Source organism: Lactuca serriola, chromosome 5, assembly GCF_051521515.1.
Source record: "Lactuca serriola cultivar US96UC23 chromosome 5, Lser_US96UC23_V15, whole genome shotgun sequence".
NCBI classification, from domain to species: Eukaryota; Viridiplantae; Streptophyta; class Magnoliopsida; order Asterales; family Asteraceae; genus Lactuca; species Lactuca serriola.
The window spans coordinates 43,265,996-43,287,603 of NC_136412.1; the positions used below are offsets into that span (position 1 = coordinate 43,265,996).

Consider the following 21,608-nt stretch of genomic DNA (forward strand, 5'->3'; position numbering starts at 1 on the left):
TTAATATAACTGATCGTAAATCTTTTGATATTTTGCTTTATTTATTTTAAAAACACACATCTATCCTTATTGCATTAGTTGTATCGATCACAACTAGGCTTGAATATAATCCATCTTGGATAGATGGAGAGATGGGATCCAAGATATTGGAATGCATCATAAGATTTTTATTTCGCCAATCATGCATTTTACAAACGTCAGAATCATTTAGATCAGACATTTGAGTTACAAACGACCAAAAAAGTGTAATAGATTTAGAAGAAAATAAACTATATATGGCTACTCCTAGTATGAAAATCCTCCAAAAATTAATCCCTTTATTACATATTTTTAATACTCAACTAATAAGCAAATTAAGTAAGTCCATTTATCTAAAAGAAGTCTAAAAACTCATCTTCGGATGTACGTACGATGACAAAAAGACCCAAGAAGTTACCTAGTACGACACCGTACATTGTGAGAATTAAGGAAGAAATGGTAATTATTTGTGTAGCGAATATGATTATATGATTTAGTTATTGTGAGAGTAAACTCCTAATAATGGAAGCCTGAGTCGAATCAGTATTTTCAAGCAACTCGGAGAGTCGTTCACTTAAATCGTCAACCTCTCGATGCAAGCTTCTGATGTAGTTACATGTCTCTTGTAGCACTTTTGACGCCGACACCTATATTGGTTCAGTATTAAATCGTCAGTTTATTATTTATTTATGCATTAAAAGACGTATAGACAATACAATAAAATTAACATTATTATTTCAACTCATCGAAATACGTGTGTGTATGAAAGTACTGAATATATACATTCAAACATGTTTATTTAATGTGTGAGAAAGACACAAAATATCAAAAATAATAACTATTTTTTGAAGATACAAACACTTAATTTTATATTATGATTTTTGTTAAAGTTATTTGGTCTACATCGATGGGTATATATTAGCGATTATGACACAAGTCTATAAAACTAATTGACCCCAAGTTTATTGCGGGTAGTAGGGATCAATTTTAGTTTAAAAATCATGGTAAATCATATAATTATATATAATGATTGCGTTTTAGAACTCTTATATAAAAATTATACATAAAGAACTTCAAATATTCTTTTCTATTATACTTGAGTTTAACTTGAAACCAGCGTGAAAACTTACAAAATTTAACTATGGGAAAATGTTGATATGTCAAATGTAATGGTGTTGTTCAAAGTTAAAACCGAATCATAATGATTCTGATCATTTAATTGGCTTCGTATGAATGAATACCTTATCAGAACGGCGATTGCGGATTTCAGGAAGAAGTTGTTGTAGCTTGGAAACAAGATCGTTGATTTGGTCGTCACTGATTCTTGATGTCGTTGATGATTGTCTTGTTCTTGATCTTCTAGAGGACATGTTTATGCTTTTTGCTTCCTTTTTTTTTTTATTTTATACGAAAATGTTTAAAGAAAGAATGGGATTGATGGAAAGATATGAAAGAATGAAGATGAAGAAGTGCATGAGAGAAACCTGTGGGCTATGCTTCTATTTAAATACCCTCACATGCCACCCTTCACCCTCCTACTTAAATAATAATAAATACAAATTCAATTTGAAAATACATCATATATTATTCTTGAATTGATAATTTAGTTATTTTGTAATTGAATATGATGATTTGAGTCATGTTCTTTCTTTAAAATGTCAAATGGATAAACTTCAGTTAAAGAAATTGGTCCAACAAGTGAAAAAATTGCCTAAAATATAGTTTTAATGTATAAAAATAATTCAAAATGCTTTTTTATAAAATATATTTGTAATCGTCTTAAAAAGACTATATTTTATAAAAGAAAACTCTTAAAAAATGTTCCACCCAACAAAACATAGTTGGCTCCAACCCAATTTTTGAAAATTTTTAACACATTAACTAACCTATATATAAAAAATCACCTCTAACTTTTTGTTAAAAAGTGCCTACATCCGATCCTATTTGGAGAATGATATGATTGATCGAGAGTATTTATTAAACCCAACGCTTAATTAAGGGTTTGATCTAAAAACATCCACAATGGTGAGTTCAATAAGAGAGTTAAATGAGGTGACAAGTCCATGTGTCATTCAATGGATAAAACTCAACCATTGGGAGATGCCACCTTGGCATTTAATGGATTTAGAGTTCAATGGTTATTGAACTCTTCAATGGGAAAAATGAAAGTTTTAATCCTTAAATATTTTCTGATTACATTTTATAACATTCTATTGAACTTTATAGAGTTCAATGCATTGTAGAGAAAACAATAATAGAGTTGTATGGATTTTAGATTGATGATGTGACAATCCATTAAACTCTATGGAGTTCAATACATTGTGGATGCCCTAAGGCCTCCTGAACTATTCGCATTGTTCTCTTCGATTCAAAAGAAGCTACAGTTCAGATCGATTTGATAATAGTTTTGGTCGTGTTTCATGTGCATAATTTTTTTTTGAGCTTATTGCAATTTAGTATTTGATGATACCCTAAAAATATATTATAGTATCTCATAAACTAGTTTGTAAGCTAGTTTTTTCCTCTTTTATTTGAATGCATAGAGGGGACATTTTTCTTTAGATTTGCTAGAAATGTGTTTCTTTCGCGTTATTGGCATATTCATTGTACACTCTTTTTATATTTTGCGAGCTCTTTACTATATTTATTTTTACAAAATCTCTACAGATTTTGGAAAAAATCATATAATTTATCGATAAACTATTTAATAAATTAAAATATAATTTTATAGCTAGAGTGGCAAATACAATCTTTATATAAAAACATCTCTAGTGAAAGCATGTTTGGATGTTAATACTATTAGATAGGCAATAAAGAGGTTATTACTATTAGATACCATGTAATATTCATAATAAATAATATTAAAGATTAATCATTGTAGATATTCTAAGAAAAATAAACAAAATTATTAGATATATGGAAAATCACACCTAGTACATGAAAAACTAAATTGTTGGTTGTTCATTGACACGGATATTATATTTCACCGAACATAAACACGTACGATGCATGGCCTTTTGACATTTAAATCTTTTTACTTGTTCATAATCATTTTAAGTATGCAATTATATATAGTTCTTTTGACACTTTAAAAGAAACAATGGGGTGGTTTGCGAAGCAAGCCTCATATGAATGTCTCAAGTCAATTCGAACAATAGGCACAAAGAAATTTGGGAATTTACTATATGTATGGCTATTTTGTTAAAATAAAAATAAATGGTTTTGCATTACAAAGTGTACATATATCACATCAAATATTAGAATTAATTTATATTGTATACATATATGTTCATTTAAGAATATTATTAGGCAAGAAAAATAGAGGATATGAACATCAATGTATTTTTTTTAGATTTAAAATGATACAACTTGAATTCGTCATTAACTATATTTGAAATAGACAAAAACATGTTTTAGGGAAAAAATAATATGCAACTCGGAGTTTCGGAACAGAAATAAAAAAAAAAAAAAAAAACATCTATTAAAAAATAAATACATAGCTGTGTTATAGTTGATTATAAGTTATCCAAGATTTGAAGACTAAATTAGAGTTTTTGTCTTTTTACCTTTCCAGTTGTCATGTGGATATTTTTAGAACCCACAAAACTGTAATTTTTTTTTTTTTTTTTCAAGTATTGGTTTTATGGTCATTTTGATGTAATTTCGTTACGGATTTGATCCATTCAAATGTTGAAATGACTGAGTTACGACCTTGTATGTGTTTTTCATTTTTTTAAGAGATTTAATACTTATTAAATACTTTTTATAATTAAAAATAAAAAGGTCCTCTCTCTCTCTCTCTCTCTCTCTCTCTCTCTCTCTCTCTCTATATATATATATATATATATATATATATATATATATATATATATAGGTTCAAATGTTTTCACTATCTATTGTGTGCATGTATGATTGATTGTCGACCAATCATTTTAGTTATTTTAAAAAAAGTAATTAATGCATATTAAATTCTGAATATGTAATTAATATCCATTATATCTTCAACATGTAATATGCATTAATTAATTTTTTAAAATAACTAAAATGATTGGTCCAGAATCGATCATACATGCACACAATAGATAGTGAAAACAAAATAATCTAACTATATATATATATATATATATATATATATACATATATATATATATATATATATATATATATATATATATATATATATATATATACACGGTACCATAGAAAAGAATCCAACTAATAACACTCTTTCACCAGTGATCTCTCTTCCACCAAATGCCATAGTCGGAGCCACCAGACGTTGCGACGGTTCCGACAACTTGAACCGCTACCTCCTCCGACAAAAGAGGTTAACAATGAGTCACATTTCCATATCTCTGGTTCCGACTGTCAATATCATTTCAGATTTGGAACATCTCTTTCCTTTGCCGAACGTTGCCGCCTCACTTCACACCAAGCCCTACAACGACAAGCCTTATGAAAGCTCCACCAACCGCTGTCGTTCCGTTTGCGGAGCCAGCGAGCTCCCTACCAACATCGGTTTAGTCTCCCCTGATTCAAGAACTACTCGGTTTTCCGATCTTGTATCCCCCAATAACGTCGTCATCGTCATCTTGGGTCACATTGTTGCTTTTTACCTCACTAAATAACCTCTCACAACTGCTTGAATATTCACTAGCGATTCTAGTGCCTTCAATGCTTTCCTCGACTGTTAAATCCACAAAATTTGAATCCATTGATTGGAATTCGAATTGGGTTTTTTAAGTTTATGATTATATGTTGATTGATGTAACAGTAAATGAATTAATGTTGTGAATTACTAGGTACCCAAGAAACATTTCTTGGATTCACTAGCATGTGATGTGTTTGATTTCTCCTTCAATTGAACCAAAATCAATCTAACAAGAACATCAGTCGATTCCTGTTCGAGTGATGCATGGCATTGGCACTTGGAATCTTCTTCAAGATATATAGGGCATCGATACTTCGATTCTTCTTCAAGCTCTTCGATTGAACCCACTTTGTTACTTTTAGGTTTAATCTCTCATTCTTAGAGAACCTATAATCTAATCTCTATGCTAATTGTAATCTAATTTTGGTGATTGTAATTTTTGTTTCTTAAACTCCTATGAATGTGATCCTTGGATCTGCTATGAGCCTATGAGTATTTGTTTTCTAGTCTTGAATTTGCTACAAATTTATTTACTAGTATTGAATTTGCTATGATACTTTATTTCAAGAACTGATATGAATCTTTGCCACTTGGATTCTTCTGTAGCTTGGAATATTGAATATGTAATATGCTATGAATTTGTAATTTGATTTCTAGATTCAACATTTTTTGGATATTTTTACTCAATATGTATGCATCGATGAGTAATCTGGCTGGGGATTCTCTTTCTCTCTCTCTCTCTCTCTCTCACACACACACACATAGAGAGAGAGAGATGAGACCTTTTTATTTTTAATTATATAAATTATTTAATTAGTATTAAATCTTTTAAGAAAATAGAAAATAAATACAAGAAGGGCATAACAATCATTTCAATATTCGTGAGGGCCAAATTCGCAAGGAAACTAGCTCAGAAAGATCACGTAACCAAAAAAAGTTGAGGTTTGGACTAAAGCTCATAAAAAATACATACTAAAGGGACCATTTTTACAGTTTTGTCTTAGAACTAGACATACCCAATCAAGTATATATTGAATAAATTCTATTTAGCTCGATTTTCAATTCCAGAAATAACGACTTTGAAAATTTTTGTACTCATTCGCGTTAGAAAATGACATAAATAATCTTTTTTACAACAAAAAGTATTATTACTGAAATGCTAGCAAGTCGATGTCGTTACAAAACATTGGTTTGTTTTTTTATGGGCCATAACACCGGTTTATTAGACCATTTAAGTGTGGTACCCTTTCTAGTTCTACATTTAATGTAGTTAAACACCAACATCTGTAGAGGATGTCGGTCATTTGTTTCTTTAGTGTCAGGTGGAGCGAAGTTTGATTGGATGCATAACTTATCATGGACTTGTAAGAAAAATCAACTTTAGTGGTAGTTATGATGATAATTACTTGGTGGAACATTTAGAAATATCAAAACGCTTTTGTTCTTTGTTATCACAAAAATATAAAGGAATCGATTTTTAATATGATAGATGATATTTTGTTTAATTGGTATGTTCATAGGCATCACAAACTTAAATATGATTGGGTCCCTTGGATTGAAAACATAATTCTGTCGATTCACATGTATTGTTTTTTCTAGCTCATTACTAGTTTATAATTATATATCATACCAAAAAAGCGAGTATAACTTGATCTCACTAGTCAAATTTTTACAACTCATTTCCTTGATCCTAAAAATAATCTTGTTCATAATTGCATATGATTCTATATGACCCATACAGAATCTAAGAGGATAATCATGATGGCCAACACATGCTTTGTAAGTATGATTTGTGCTGTTGGAGGTGCAAACATCATCTCAATCGATGTAGTTGAAATAGGAAGTCAACCCACCACTTTTTGATTATAATGTAGACATCTTTGCTAGTTGCACACTCAATGAACATGCGTGCTTCTGTTTTTAGGTCTATTGCTACACAACAAGCAGGTGTTTGAACCAATCATAATGCAGATATGCTCCAGATTAGTACATGTGGATAATATGCCCAATTTGATTCTCCATATAAGTATAGTAGCTTTTTCCAAAGGAAATTTTATTCCAAATTGTCTCAATATTGCTTGGATCTAACAACATTTTGTATGTTATTTTTCAGAGGGACAAAACTGCATATTTTCCATCTTTTCAACATTATACATCCACCTCCCATTATGTGACATATATAAGGCATTTATGTCAATATCATAATTGGTAATAAGCATGTGAAAATGGTTGATATTGTTGTATCATGATGCATATTCCAATAGAATAAATTACAAGAAACCAAAGCATATAAATAAAAGTGTTTTGGTGCATTTTATGCACATTTTTATCATGTTTATTACATCTCTTTACATTGCATTTTGTGTTAAAGCATATATTTTACTTGTTTTGGGGATAACTTTTCGTGTATTTCCATTTCCGCACGTTTGGTGTCATTTCATGTTTGTCTAAAGATTGGGGCTTGTGATGAATGATGAAAAAAGGCTCGAGACTAATTTTTGAAATTTTTAGTCTAGAAAAAAGAATTTGAAGTTTCATTTCAAAAAATCTGACATGGTTCGTCTTGATTTGCCTTGAAGAACGATACAGGTCATGTCACACTTGATACGACACGTGTTGATCCAGTTGAAGCTGACATGAGTCATGTCCCTTGAATATTGGAACTCTTTTCAGCAACATACTACCAGAAGGATTTAGAAGAAGGCAACATACTTTCACATAACACGAACCATGTCACCCAAGGCTAGGGGTGGAAATTGTGCTATCCTTTCGTATTTTTGTTTGACAACACATGACACGCCATGATTTTAGGCAACACGAACACGACATGACATGATGTCATATTATTTCAACTAACACGAAACGAATGAATTAAAAAACAAAAAACACGACACAACACGACAAATATAACATAAACTAAAATCTAGTTTATTTAATTAATATTTAATAATATATAATACGACAAACATGAAAAACACGACAAAGAAATGGTAAATCGTGTCAATTTCGTGTCTAATTTTAAACACAAACACGACACGAAACGACATCATGTTTTTTACACTTTACATGAACACGACACGAACACGAATTCAAATTCAATTTCGTCTCAATTTTAACACTTGTTGTGTATTTTTGTCATTTCGTGCCGTGTATTTTTGTCGTGTCGTGTATTTTTGTCGTGTCGTGTTATAAATTGTCACCCCTACTCATGACGTACCTGACCCGGGTCATGTTAACCACACAACTGCTTTTTGGAAGTTTTCCCAAAATCATTATTTTGGGACTTTAAAGCCATTTTGACGATTTATCTTATCTCAGATGACCTAAGTGTTGTTTGTCTTGAGGGTTTTGGCTAGGAATTGATATTGTCCTATTTAATCATATAGTTTGGGATATTTATCTTAATATTTTGAGATTTAGTTGTTATATTTAAAGATAAATGGTACTGGAAGCTCTTTGAATTTGATAGTTATAGGAAATTTTGTGGCTTGGAACAAAAGGAAAACATTGGAGCTGAAAAGAGCTGAAAACGACAAAAAAAAGACCAGGATAATAGCCTAAGACGCGTTGCACCTCTTAAGGAGCATGACACACCCTACCTACATGTCAAAGAATAGATTCTAACATTCAAAGAGACTGGGACCGTCTCGAATACGGATTAGACTTCACGACGTGACATTAAATAGGTGGCGCTACTACGTTTCTGAATCTATAAATATACGATTTTACAACCCTAATTTGGTGTGCAACCCTTGGGAACCATCTGAAGAGGTTATAAGGTGTTCTTAATGTCCAGAAACCCTTTTGGGTTGATTTCGAAGTTGGAGTAGCAATTTGGAGAGAAGATATAACATCCAGTTTTGGGATGTTTCTTATTTCAGGATTGTGGGCCATAATTCGATCCTTTGATGGCCTTGGGCTTCAAGGAAATATGGTTTAGACCTTGTTGGCTGTTGATAATATTGGTTATGTGATCTAAACCCTTGATTTGTGTTTTATAGACAAGGGTAACATGGGAAAAGTAATACTTCAGACTTCTTGCAGGAATTAATGATTTTAGTTCAACATGTTTTAAGTTTAAAGTAATTATATAAGGTTATGGTCTTGTCAATACCTTTTCGTGCATATAAAGATCACTGAAAATGGAGTTGAAACGAAGATGTTATGACTGTTTGAAGCTGGAATGGATTTGGGTTAAAAAATTGCCACAAAGTGAAGATCAGATCTCCACGGAGTGGCAGTCACAATGAAGTGGTGAGCAAGTTATCACGACATGGCAGTAGCCATAGAATGGAGAAATGTTGCCACGGAGTGGCAATCTCTCAGGCCCAAGCCCACGATTTTTATGGTTTTCAACGTATTTAAGCATAAGATTATGATTTTTGGGCCATTTTCTGAGCCTCTTTCACATCTAGAACCCTGTGGGAGAAAGCCTATCCTATATCTTCAAGATTTGAGTTCCTCCCCTTTCCTCTCTCCTTTTTTGGATGTTTTTTATGATATTTTGATGAAACTTAAAGATTAAGAAGGTTCCTTTGGTTTCAAGGAATGATGTTTGAAGTTTGGATCCATCAAAGGCACTATATTTTTGGACTATTGTGTGACATCCCCAAATTCACGGTCATTTTAACAAATTTATTTATGCTTATTTAAAAATCTAAGTATTCATTTTAAAGAATAATATTGCAGACTTTGTTCCCAGAAAAAACATAATAAATATATTATCAAAGCATTTCTAAAGAAAATATATTTTTTTTATATTAAAACTTTGGGATGTCATCGTCAATACATAAACATAAGCATAAACAGACCTTACATTCATTTACACTAGTGATCTACATCTCCTTTAATCTTGCATTGTAATGTAGCTTCGTATCGACACTTGCGATACAAATAAACTGAGTGGGTCAGGTTGGGAAACCTAGTGAGTACATAGGGTTTTTAACCCACAATAGAAAAGTTATTATGTCTCATCATCAAACAATTAACTCAATTACCCATCCCCATTAACTTATGTATTTCTTATGGATCTAGCCTAAGAATCATCTATCATTCACTCATTCATTCCTAAGGATTTGGCACGAAGTCCATCGCTGCTAGGGTTCATTCAACAAGCAATAAGTCCATAGGTGACGATGTTACCTGTTAGGCACTAAGTCCATAACTGCCAATATCCATTTATAGGGCACGAAATCCTTAGTTGCCAACATTTATTTGTAAGACACTAAGTCCATAGTTGTTGGGGTTTATCTATTTGGCACTAAGTCCATAGCTGCCCGAACTAATCTATTTCGCACTAAGTCCATAGCTGCCAGGGTTTATCTATCAGGCACTAAACCCATAGCTGCCAATGTTCATCTATATAATCTTTCATCTCTCATCATTCATCTACCCATCTTTACCCAATAGTTTTATAGGTATAAAATACATATACAGTTTAAATCAAATAAAACATGTATATTTTGTTCATCCAACATAAATATCAAGAACACAGATAATATGCACACATAGCACGTAATTTATATTAAATACTTCATATCTATGTGTAAGATGAAAGTAACTATGCACTCACTTGTTAAAGTGATGATTCCAAACTCGAGCAGTGCTTCACTTCTAACAATTCTATTTTCCTTCGGCGAAACCTAGTATCATTACTGCTAGATTTTAGTCTAATATTTATAGCGACTATTTATGAGTGATATTGTTTAATAAGTGTTAACCAATAATTTTCCACAACTATGTACAGGGCCAGACATGAAACACCAGAGGGCATGACCATATTTGCATTATAACACTTCTGAAATCCAGCAACCCTATGAGTCCCTTCAAACCAGATTACCCGTACCGTACGTAGTTAAAAATATTATAATAACACTTTTTATATTATCTTATATATATATATATATATATATATATATATATATATATATATATTGTTTATAAGCTCATAATAGCGCTATTGAAGGTAAACATAAGCTATACTTAAGGTAGGGTAATCATAACTCACTTACTAGGAGGTTTGGCTAGGAATCGGGCTCTGCGGGGGCAGGACTACCGAGCCGAAAAGCTTTTCTTCTCGGAGCTTTATGGTGGTTTGGGACTCGAATTTTAGAATTTGGGAAGTACTAGAGGTTTGGGGAGGTTTAGAGAGAAGTTAGAAAGAGAGAGAGAGAAGGGTTATGGTGTGAGAAATGGTGGCAGCCTTCGCATGGTATTTATAGGTTGGACTCCTTGGTTACGCTGGGCGTACCCTAGGAGGTACGCGACGCGTACCTAGTATGTTGCGCGTACGAGGGCTACGTGTTGTGATCCGAATGCGAGGCCATGGTGTGCAAGGAAGGGTCCTGATTTTGCCACGTCACCATCTTCGCAACAGCACACTTTTGACTTCTAAATTCCATAAATTTTGCATACTAGCTCTGTTTTCAACGTTCTTTATATTCACGCATAGGCCGCAATGTACTCTACAACATTCGTTCAGACTCCATCGATTAATTTTGACTTTATTTTTAAAGATAGATTTTAACACGCATGGACATGTAAAGTCCGTTAAAAATTCACAACTTTGTCATCCGACGTCCGTTTGCGTCTATCTTTTTATCGTTGAGCTCCTATTAATGAGATTTTCAATTATTGTTTAGATTGTGTAGGCTAAAAATTGATCGATCTAAAATTCGAATTCCAAGTTGTGTATTGTTATGTTAAATCTTAGAAAAATCATAACTTTCTCATACAAAGTCAGATTTGAACGTTCTTTTTATGTACGTTCTTGGTTTAACATATACTGCGACTTTTTTTTAGATGTCTAAGGCTAAAAAGTATTTAATCGCAAACTCATTTTTTACGATTCCCGGTGTCGTGTCAGTTTTGTCGTAAAACTTCGACAGATCATAACTTCTTCGTTATAACTCGGATTTCAACATTCTTTATATGTACGGTACCCTTGTGACATATACTATAACTTAGTGAAGATTATTTATTCTAACTAATCTTCCATCAAAAATTCATTTTTGACACTTATTGTCTCTAAATTGACTAGCCCGAATCTGCGGGTGTTACAATTATCTCCCCCTTAGGATGATTACGTTCCGGAATCATCAATGAAACATGACTTGTATAATGAGTCCATATGTTATCTTTTCATCCCAGGTAATAATCATAACTCCAATCTTCCTTTGAATGAGTACCTAACTCTTGGACTTCTTAACTGTAGGCGGAGCTCAATCTTACAGCCGCTCTCTATCTCACATTAGACTTTCATTCGTAACCTTCGAGTTACAAAATCAATCTGTATTGGAGACTCCTTCTTCTTCTTAACAGACTTAACTTAAGAGAAGCTCTTTACTTTTATTATTATGACAGACCGATTATGTCATGTTCTAATGACCTCTCATCGTATGATGCAATGCTTAGACTCAGGTCTCTTTGAGTCAAATTCCAAAATGGAATATACCTTCCTTCATGTTCTAATGTGATATAAGCACGTTCTAGTATGCAACACTTCTAGTTATAAGCTTCTTACTTTAACATCGACCGCGATATTTCTACTGATCGCTTCGATTATCTTTCATTTCGATCTTCTCTCTTATGTCTGATGCTACATTGATCTTAGTTCTCTGAACCATGTAACATACTCGTCTTAGTCAGACTCGATTTGATATAACCACTAGGTTTGGAATAAAAATCATCTTCTTAGTAATTACCGAAACGATGGTAACGACAAACATGAACAAAACAGAATCAGTTACTAGCGCCTTTGTAACCTTGTGACTTTTCCTGATCCAAGTGTGAGTCGTGTGCTTCAGGTAGTATATGCCTCTACTACCTTTCACACCTACTCATACTTGTCGCAAGTTTTGTCTCGCAGTCCCCAATTTCTCATTTCTTAATATCACAAAACGATTCAACACATATGAATGTGTCTAAATAATCACATAAATTTCCTTAGACTCTACCAAGACATCTTCCATGCATATCTTCATTCATCAATTCTGCTTCAAATCGGTTGGTGGTGGACATGCCAGATGATAAGAAAACTTTAGGAATTACACCAACCATTCTATCATTCCGCCAATCAAATATTTACATTCGAATGTACCGTACTCTTCTATACGTACTGGTATTTTATCAGACGTATTCTAAAAACAAGATACCACTCTTACGATATCTTCTGATAGGTATCATTCACGACCATACACCATCTTATTTCCTTAATTTACTCATTTCGTTATGAGTCTTCACCATGACGTTATGTTCACGGAAGCAGGCGTTCAGTGCATCGGGACGAGAATATAGATATAGAAGGTTTAGACGTGTAATCCTCCTTATTACTCTGAAAAGTTACATGCCAGTCTAATACTGTAATTAAACGTTTAGAAATCGGAACACATAAAGTTTCCAGATCCGATTGGCAACAGACCATAGATCTAATAAAATAATGGCATAATAAAGCATCACAAATCATTTAGCACATAAAAGCATTTTAGGCATCTTCCGTAATTAATCTAGTGTTTGTGTTTATTCAGGTGTACTTCCTAAGATATATTAGACACACTCCTCACGGTCATCGCTTAACATTCTAAGTTTAAGTCTAGAAATAAATCCTTATCCCTAATTCGCTTAAACTAATGCTCTGATACCAACTATGACATCCCCAAATTCACGGTCATTTTATAAAATTTATTTACGCTTATATAAAAATCAGAGCATTCATTTTAAAGAATAATATTGCAGAATTTGTTCCCAGAAAAACATGATAAATATATAATCAAAGCATTTCCGAATAAATGTATTTTATTTATATTAAAACTTCTGGATGTAATGTTCAATACAGGAACATAAGCATAAATAGACCTTATATTCATTTAAACTAGTGATCTACATCTCCTTTAATCTCTTAGTGTAATGTAGCTTCGTATTGACATCTGTGATACGAATAAACTGAGTGGGTCAGGTTGGGAAACCAGGTGAGTATATAGGTTTTTCAACCCACAATAATAAAGTTATTATGTTTCATCATCAAACAATTAACATAATCACCCATCCCCATTATCTTCTCTATTTCTTAAGGATCTACCCTAAGAATCATTTATCATTCACTCATTAATTCCTAAAGATTGTCCTAAGGAATAGGCACAAATTTCATTGTTGTCAGGGTTCATTCAATAGTCACTAAGTCCATAGCTGTTTATGTTACTTGTTAGGCACTAAATCCATAGCTGCCAGTATCCATTTATAGGGCATTAAATCCATAGTTGCCAACATTCATTGTAAGGTGCTAAGTCCATAGCTGTAGGGGTTTATCTTTTTGGCACTAAGTCCATAGCTGCCAAGGTTTATCTATCAGGCACTAAGTCCATAGTTGTCAATGTTCATCTGTATTATCTTTCATCTCTCATTATTCATCTACCCATCTTTACCCAATATTTTTATAGGTATAAAATACATATACATTTTATATCAAAGAAAACATGTATATTTTGTTCATCCAACATAGATATCAAGAACACAGATAATATGCACACATAGCACATAATTTATATTAAATACTTCATATCTATGTGTAAGATGAAAGTAACTATGCACTCACTTCTTAAAGTGATGATTCCAAATTCCGGCAGCGCTTTGCTTTTAACAATTCTATTTTCCTTAGCCAAAACCTAGTATCATTACTGCAAGATTTTAGTCTAATATTTATATCAACTATTTACTAGCGATATTGTTTTATAAGTGTAAAACAATAATTTTCAACCACTATGTACAGATAGGGTCCAGACATGATGTAACAACCCGAAGTTGTTCATCGCCGAAAAACCCATTCTACCCGTATAACTCGTCGGAGATCGAAATGTCTCGATATCGTTTTTGGGTTTAGTTAACTAAAATTATATGTTTATTATCATTCAATGAGGGTCCAAATCATTTAGGAACTTATGAATTTAGCCCAAAAAATTTATTTCATAAGTTTTAGAAATATCCTCGTCGGGTGACGGAAACTCAATCGGGTGCGACCTAAAGCTTCGTTTAAGGCCGGTATCGGGTAGAATTTCACCGTGTCCAAGTTTTAGGAACTATATAAACGTGTTTAACCTATCATTTGAAGCTTTTTCCTTCTCCCTCTACTCTCTCTCTAACCTCTCTCCTAAATCCAAAGATTAAGGGTCCAAAACTCAATTTTAAGGCCTCAAATCCCTAAGGTACCTTCCTAGCCTTAATCTATAGCATATTTGGCTTCCAAATTCGACATTTAATCATGAAATGGGACAACATATATGAGTTTACGTCCCAGGAGGCTGCCTAGGCCGTAAACACCAATTTGAAGGGTTTTAAGCCCTTAAACTCCTTCCCAAACTCATTTGGACTTTAGATATGGCTAAGGGACTTCAAGATATGGACTTAGAACATTTAAAACATGAATTTTGAAGGCTTTGAAGGAGTTTACAGCCAAGGCACAAGCTTGGGCCGTAAACTCATATTTAAGGGGTTTTCTTGACCTTAAACCCTTCCAAAACACAAATAAGGCTTAGATATGAATTATAGGATATTGGTTTTAGCATTTGGACACTTGAAACATGATTTTTGTGGGACTTATGTGAGTTTACGGCCAAGGCATGTGCTTGGGCCGTAAACTCCTCAAAACATGGCATAAATTCAATTCTAAGGTGTTAGAAAGCCATCCAACACCACCAAAAGCCTTGGAATAAATCATAGGACCAACCAAAAATAGTTTAAGGGCCTTAAACACATTATTTGTGGGATTTCTAAGAGTTTACGGCCAAGGCTTGTGCTTAGGCCGTAAACTCCTTGATTCATGGTGTTAGAATGCCAACTAAACACTCCTAAAGCCCTTAGATGAATTTTAGAAGCCCTTCCATGCAAGTTTTAAGCCTTAAATCATATTATACCACCGTATAGAAGAGTTTACGGCCATGAGGCGGTCTCATGGGCCGTAAACTCCATAAACCCCTCAAATGTCCCATACAAACTCATGTTAGGCCTTGGAATAATTCTACCAATCACATGTGATTTGTTCTAGCTCCATTTAACACCATTTTCATGAGAAAATAGGAGTTTACGTCCATGAAGCCGTGCTAGGCCGTAAACTCCCATAAGTGGGTCTATTTGATGTTTTAAAATCATTTCAAGTCCTTAAACCAAGTCTAGAAATTATCCCCTAATTGTTTGAAGTCATTTAGCACCATAAACCACCCCCACCATGAGTTTATGGCCGTAAACTCATGGGGAATGGGTGTTTTAGACCAAAAACTCTTATATTAGTTTACTCATGGGGAGTAAACTCAAGTCCCAAGTCCCTAGTGTCATTTCACGTCCTTAAACGCCACCCGGGTCCCTCCAAACACTTATATCAGAGTGTTTTCGCGACTTGAAGCAAGTGTCCCTAACATATAAATAAACTAAGTCCTAATTAGATACAAATGTGTATCTTTACATTATAATTAGGAACCTCGTGTATTTACAAGCCCCGGATAAACTCTTAGCGTCCAAATCGTCATACTTCTCGTCCGGTGAGTTCATACCCCTACCCTTTTTCACTATTTTTAACTGTTTTCAGGGGGGAATACAAGCAAACCATAACTGTTTTCAAATCATAACACTAATATGTTTCACATAATATCTGGCAAATTTATAAATACTTTTACTCTTTATGTATTATGTTGAGCATAAGGAATGATTTATCAATTTCAGCTAAATGGATTTTAGTTAAGAAAATAACCAAACTAATCAAATTATTATGGGAATAATTTGGGGTTCTATATTTCTCTTTATATCATGTGCTGATATCTGTATAAAATTATTTGATAAACTATGTCTGATTCAATTTATCTCCGTATCATTTGAATGTATTGCCAGATAGTTTCTTGTATGTAACTATTTTCACTGTATCATGTCTTAAAATCTTTGTATGCCTGGTATCGTATGAGAATCCTGTGAATAGTTTAATACTAGCTTGTGAGATAGTCACTACCCTTTATGGATGATAAGTAAATCCTCTCCGGAAGTGTAACCAGAGTCTCCTGGAGGGAGAGCGAGGAATTTGTGAATAGATCTATTCGGGACTGACAATCCCACACCTTAACTGCTAGCTACAGTTAGGCGGGCACGCCTGGGGTGACAAATTCTGTATATTGTCCGACGTCTGACTAACATCAAGGAGGTCTCGTTGTCGTATCAGCATGGTTACCCGACTCACAATATGTATTAATATAAATTTATTCACAGCTAGGATTTTGTTTTGTATCTATATCTCGTTCGGGATAATAATCCCATGGTTTTGTGTCTATATCTTGTTCGGGATAATAATCCCATGGTTTTGTATCTATATCTTGTTCGGGATGGTAATCCCATGGTTTTGAAACTATATCTTGTACGGGATGATAGTCCCATGATTTTATCAATCTATCTTATATCAAATTTGGGATAGTGATCCCATGGTTTTATTAAACAATCTTATACGGGTTAGTAGTCCCATGGTTTTTAATCTATATTTTCTAGAATATCAAACTATCTTGTAACTGGTTCGGGATGTTAGTCCCAAGGATTTCAAACTATTTTCTATCAACAAATTGTGAATATTAAAGTATTTCATATTTATTTCGGGATAGTAATCCCATGATCTTCAATATATAGTTTTGGATATTAAACTATACTCTATATTATTAAATCGGTCTTGAAATTAGGAAAATATGGGTTTTTCCTGGGGTAATGTATGTCGCATAATTGAACTGTAACGAAAGATAACCAAACTAACTATCTAATATAAGAAAATATGGGATTTTCTTGGAAAACGAATCTTTTTGGAAAACTAAAGAAAACCGATACATTTTCATAAAACAAAACCGCTTATGAACTCACCAGCTTTATGCTGATTTTCAAACTGCTTGTATTCTCGTCTCGTTTTGTTCATATGATATATGTATAACTTTTGTACAATTTACCTTTGAACCAAATGTAAACTTTCAGATATATGTAATGTAATGGTTGTTTACTGTGATTACTATGTACAATGGATTTGATACACAACATGGAGTCAACCCCAGGAACGTTTCCGCCTTTGGTTTTCGGGGTGTGACACATGAAACACCAGAGGGCAGGACATTTTGGCATTATAGCAATTCTGAAATCCAACAACCCTATGCTTCCCTTGAAACCAGATTCCTCACACCGTAAGTAGTTAAAAAATATTATAATAACACTTATATATATATATATATATATATATATATATATATATATATATATATATATAGTTTATAAGTTCATAATAACGATATTGAAGTTAAACATAAGCTATACTTAAAGTAGGGTAAGCATAACTCACTTACTAGGAGGTTTGGCTAGGAACCGGGCTCTGCTGGGGCTGAACTCCCGAGCCAAAAATATCTTCTTCACGGTGCCTTTTGGCACTCCGGAACTCGCCTCTTAGTACTTGGGAAGTACTAGAGGTTGGGGGAGGTTTAGAGAGAAGTTAGAGAGAAAGATAGATAAGGGTTAAGTTATGAGAAATGGTGGCAGCCCTTATAAGGTATTTATAGGTTGGAGTCCTCGGTTACACTGGGTGTACCCCTCGGAGGTACGTTGCACGTATGAGGGTAATGTGTTGCAATCCGAATGCAAGGCCGTGGTGTGCAAGCAAGGGTCCAGATTTTGCCACGTCACCCTCTTTGCAACATAACACTTCTGGCTTCTAAATTACGTAACTTTCGCATACGAGCTCCTCTTTCAAAGTTCTTTATATTCACGTGTAGGTGGCGACGTACTCTACAACTATCATTTAGACTTCGTCGGCTAATTTTTAATTTATTTTTGAAAGTTATATTTTAACAGGCATGGACATGTACATTCCGTTAAAAATTCATAACTATGTCATCCGACGTCCGTTTTCGTCTCTCGTTTTATCGTTGAGCTCCTATTAACGATATCTTCAATTCTTGTTTAGATTGTCTTGGCTAAAAATCGATCGATCTAAAATTCGAATTCCGAGTTGTGCACTACTATGCTAAATCATAGAAAAATCATAACTTCCTCATACAAAGTCAGTTTTGGACGTTCTTTTTATGTAAGTTCTCGGTTTAACATATAATATGAATTTTGTTTAGATCTATAAGGCAAAAAAGTATTTTATCACAAACTCGCTTTTTATGAATCCTGGTGTCATGTCTGTTTTGCCGTAAAACTTCGACGTGTCATAACTTCTTCGTTATAACTCGGATTTCAACATTCTTTATATGTACGGTACCCTATTCACATATACTATAACATAGTTAAGATTATTTATTCTAAATAATCTTCCAACAAAAAGTCATTTTTGATGCTTATTGTCTCTAAATTAACTAGCCCGAAATTGCGGGTGTTCCAATTATCTCCCCTTAGGATGATTACGTTCCGGAATCATCAATGAAACAGGACTTGTATAATGAGTCCATATGTTATCTTTTCATCCCAGGTAATAATAATAAATCCAATCTTCCTTTGAATGAGTACCTAACTCTTGGACTTCTTAATTGTAGGCGGAGCTCAATCTTACAGCCGCTCTCTATCTTACGTTAGACTTTCAATCGTAACCTTCGAGTTACAAAATCAATCTGTATTCGAGACTCCTTCTTCTTCTTAACAGACTTAACTTAAGAGAAGTTCTTTACTGTTATTATTATGACAGATCGATTATGTCATGTTCTAATGACCTCTCATCGTATGATGCAATGCTTAGACTCAGGTCTCGTAGAGTCAAATTCCAGAATGGAATATACCTTCCTTCATGTTCTAATATGATATAAGCACGTTCTAGTATGCAACACTTCTAGTTATAAGCTTCTTACTTTAACATCGACCACGATATTTCTACTGATCGCTTCAATTATCTTTCATTTCGATCTTCTCTCTTAAGTCTGATGCAACGTTGATCTTAGTTCTCTGAACCATGTAACATACTCGTCTTAGTCAGGCTTGATTTGATATGACCACAAGGTTCGGAATAACAATCATCTTCTTAGTAATCACCGAAACGATGGTAACGACAAACATGAACAAAACAGAATCAGTTACTAACGACTTTGTAGCCTTGTAACTTTCCCTGATCCAAGTGTGAGTCCTATGCTTCAGGTAGTATATGCCTCTACTACCTTTCACACCTACTCATACTTGTCACAAGTATTATCTCGCAGTCCAAAAGTTCTCATTTCTTAATATCACAAAACGATTTAACACATATGAACGTGTCTAAATAATCACAAAATTTTCCTTATACTCCACTAGGACTTCTTCCATGCGTATCTATTGGAATAGTGTCTAAGGCTTCAACTATATTAGACAAGTATTTGACCTGGTTGTGCATGGTCCTTTTGGGTTGCCTTCACCATAGCAACTTGACAGGATGATTTATTATGAGAGAAGAAATATTATTTATGTATTATGAGAATAATAGAATGAATAATAATATTATTATTTGATTAATATAAGTCATAAATTAATTAGGAATTAATTTGGTGACTTAAAGAGATTAATTAAATAAAGGCGTATAAACTGTCAATTGTATGATAGTTGTATTTTGGGCTATAAATCCCTTATGGATAATAGTGGACGATTTATAAGGCTTAGGATAGGCTTAGAATTCGTCCAAGGGCTTATCTATTAGGGTATTGGATTGCTTAGGGCCTAAGTTATCCAATTAGGGTTTAAGGGTGAAACCCTAGGAGCCTTACAAGTATAAAAGGACCCCACGGGTTAAGGAAATCGGCACTTATGCGTTAGAAAGAAACCCTGGCCGATTTCTCTTCCCTCTCCTCTCTCTCAAATCATCCTCTTGCTAGTTGGTGTTTGTAAGCCATTAGAGGAGTGACAATTGTGACTCTAAAGCCTCAAGGACAAAAAGATCAAGCAAGTGATTCAAGGTAAACTTCTAATCTCTAATTTAATATTGTTATTATAGTCTATTAGCCATTAGAAGTCTTGGATTCAATGTATGTTCAATTAGAGAAACCTAGATCCAAGTATTAGGGTTGCATGTGCACATAGGAATGTTCATATGACCAAAACCCGTCAGTGGTATCAGAGCCTAGATTGGTTTCTATTGAATTGATGCATTGATTGCTTGGTTGTTGCTTGAAAAATCGTTTTTTCTGTCCTCTACTTGATGAACTCGGCGAGTCCCATGGTGGTACTCGGCGTGTAGGCTCAACTCGGCGAGTCCATCTGGGTACTCGGCGAGTTCGAGCGTCAGAAAGAGGAAACTTCGGGATTTCTTGCTGTTTATCTTTGAGATACTTGCCTTAATCATATTAGATCAATATAAATCCGATTTTATGATATATATGAGTATATTCTTGACCTAATTTAAGATATTTATCAATTAATAAAATATTTATTTCCTTATGTGATAATTGATTAATTATTTTAATTTAATTGGTAAATTGTTTTGCAAGAAATCATTAAATAAATCAAATATGGATAATTATGTGATTAATTGTTAATTTAGATTATTTGTTATTTGATCCCCTATGTTTTAAAAAGTTTAAAACTTGCCCTCAACTTTTGAAATTTATGTTTTGTAATTAAAAGTTTAATTTGGACAATTTAAATTTCAAACCCTAGAATTTTTACAAGTTTAAAATTCAACCCTATACTAATATAATATTACAAGATATATATATATATATATATATATATATATATATATATATATATATATATATATATATATATATATATATATATATATATACATATATACATATATACATATATATGTATAATTAAAATGCTAGTCTTCCCGTTAGTAGTCCTCATTCACAAAGCCGGTCTATAAGGTGGGTATAAGGTTGCTATCTATAAAATGGCGCTTAATGGGTGTACACTCACATCCACCGTTTGCTTGATCGGTGGAGGGTCGTTAGCCGAACAGGTAGTATAGGGCAACCTCATC

General features: G+C 33.4%; 1 protein-coding gene across 1 annotated transcript; it reads right to left on the bottom strand.

The window, feature by feature from the left end:
- Positions 1-144: 144 nt before the first annotated feature.
- On the bottom strand, positions 145-1,497 carry LOC145052378 (transcription factor PRE3-like). Its single transcript, XM_079000193.1, has 2 exons — positions 1,260-1,497; positions 145-665 (listed from the first exon to the last, which is right to left on the bottom strand). Exons 1-2 carry the CDS (start codon positions 1,386-1,388, stop codon positions 516-518), a joined length of 279 nt encoding a protein of 92 aa, XP_078856319.1. The 5' UTR covers positions 1,389-1,497; the 3' UTR covers positions 145-515.
- Between the last annotated feature and the right edge of the window lie 20,111 nt (positions 1,498-21,608).

Excerpts from the sequence above, each read along its gene's own strand:
- LOC145052378 (XM_079000193.1), bottom strand. The coding sequence starts at position 1,388 with ATGTCCTCTAGAAGATCAAGAACAAGACAATCATCAACGACATCAAGA. Across the intron at positions 666-1,259 it reads GCAATCGCCGTTCTGATAAG|GTGTCGGCGTCAAAAGTGCT; the intron begins GTATTCATTCAT and ends GAACCAATATAG.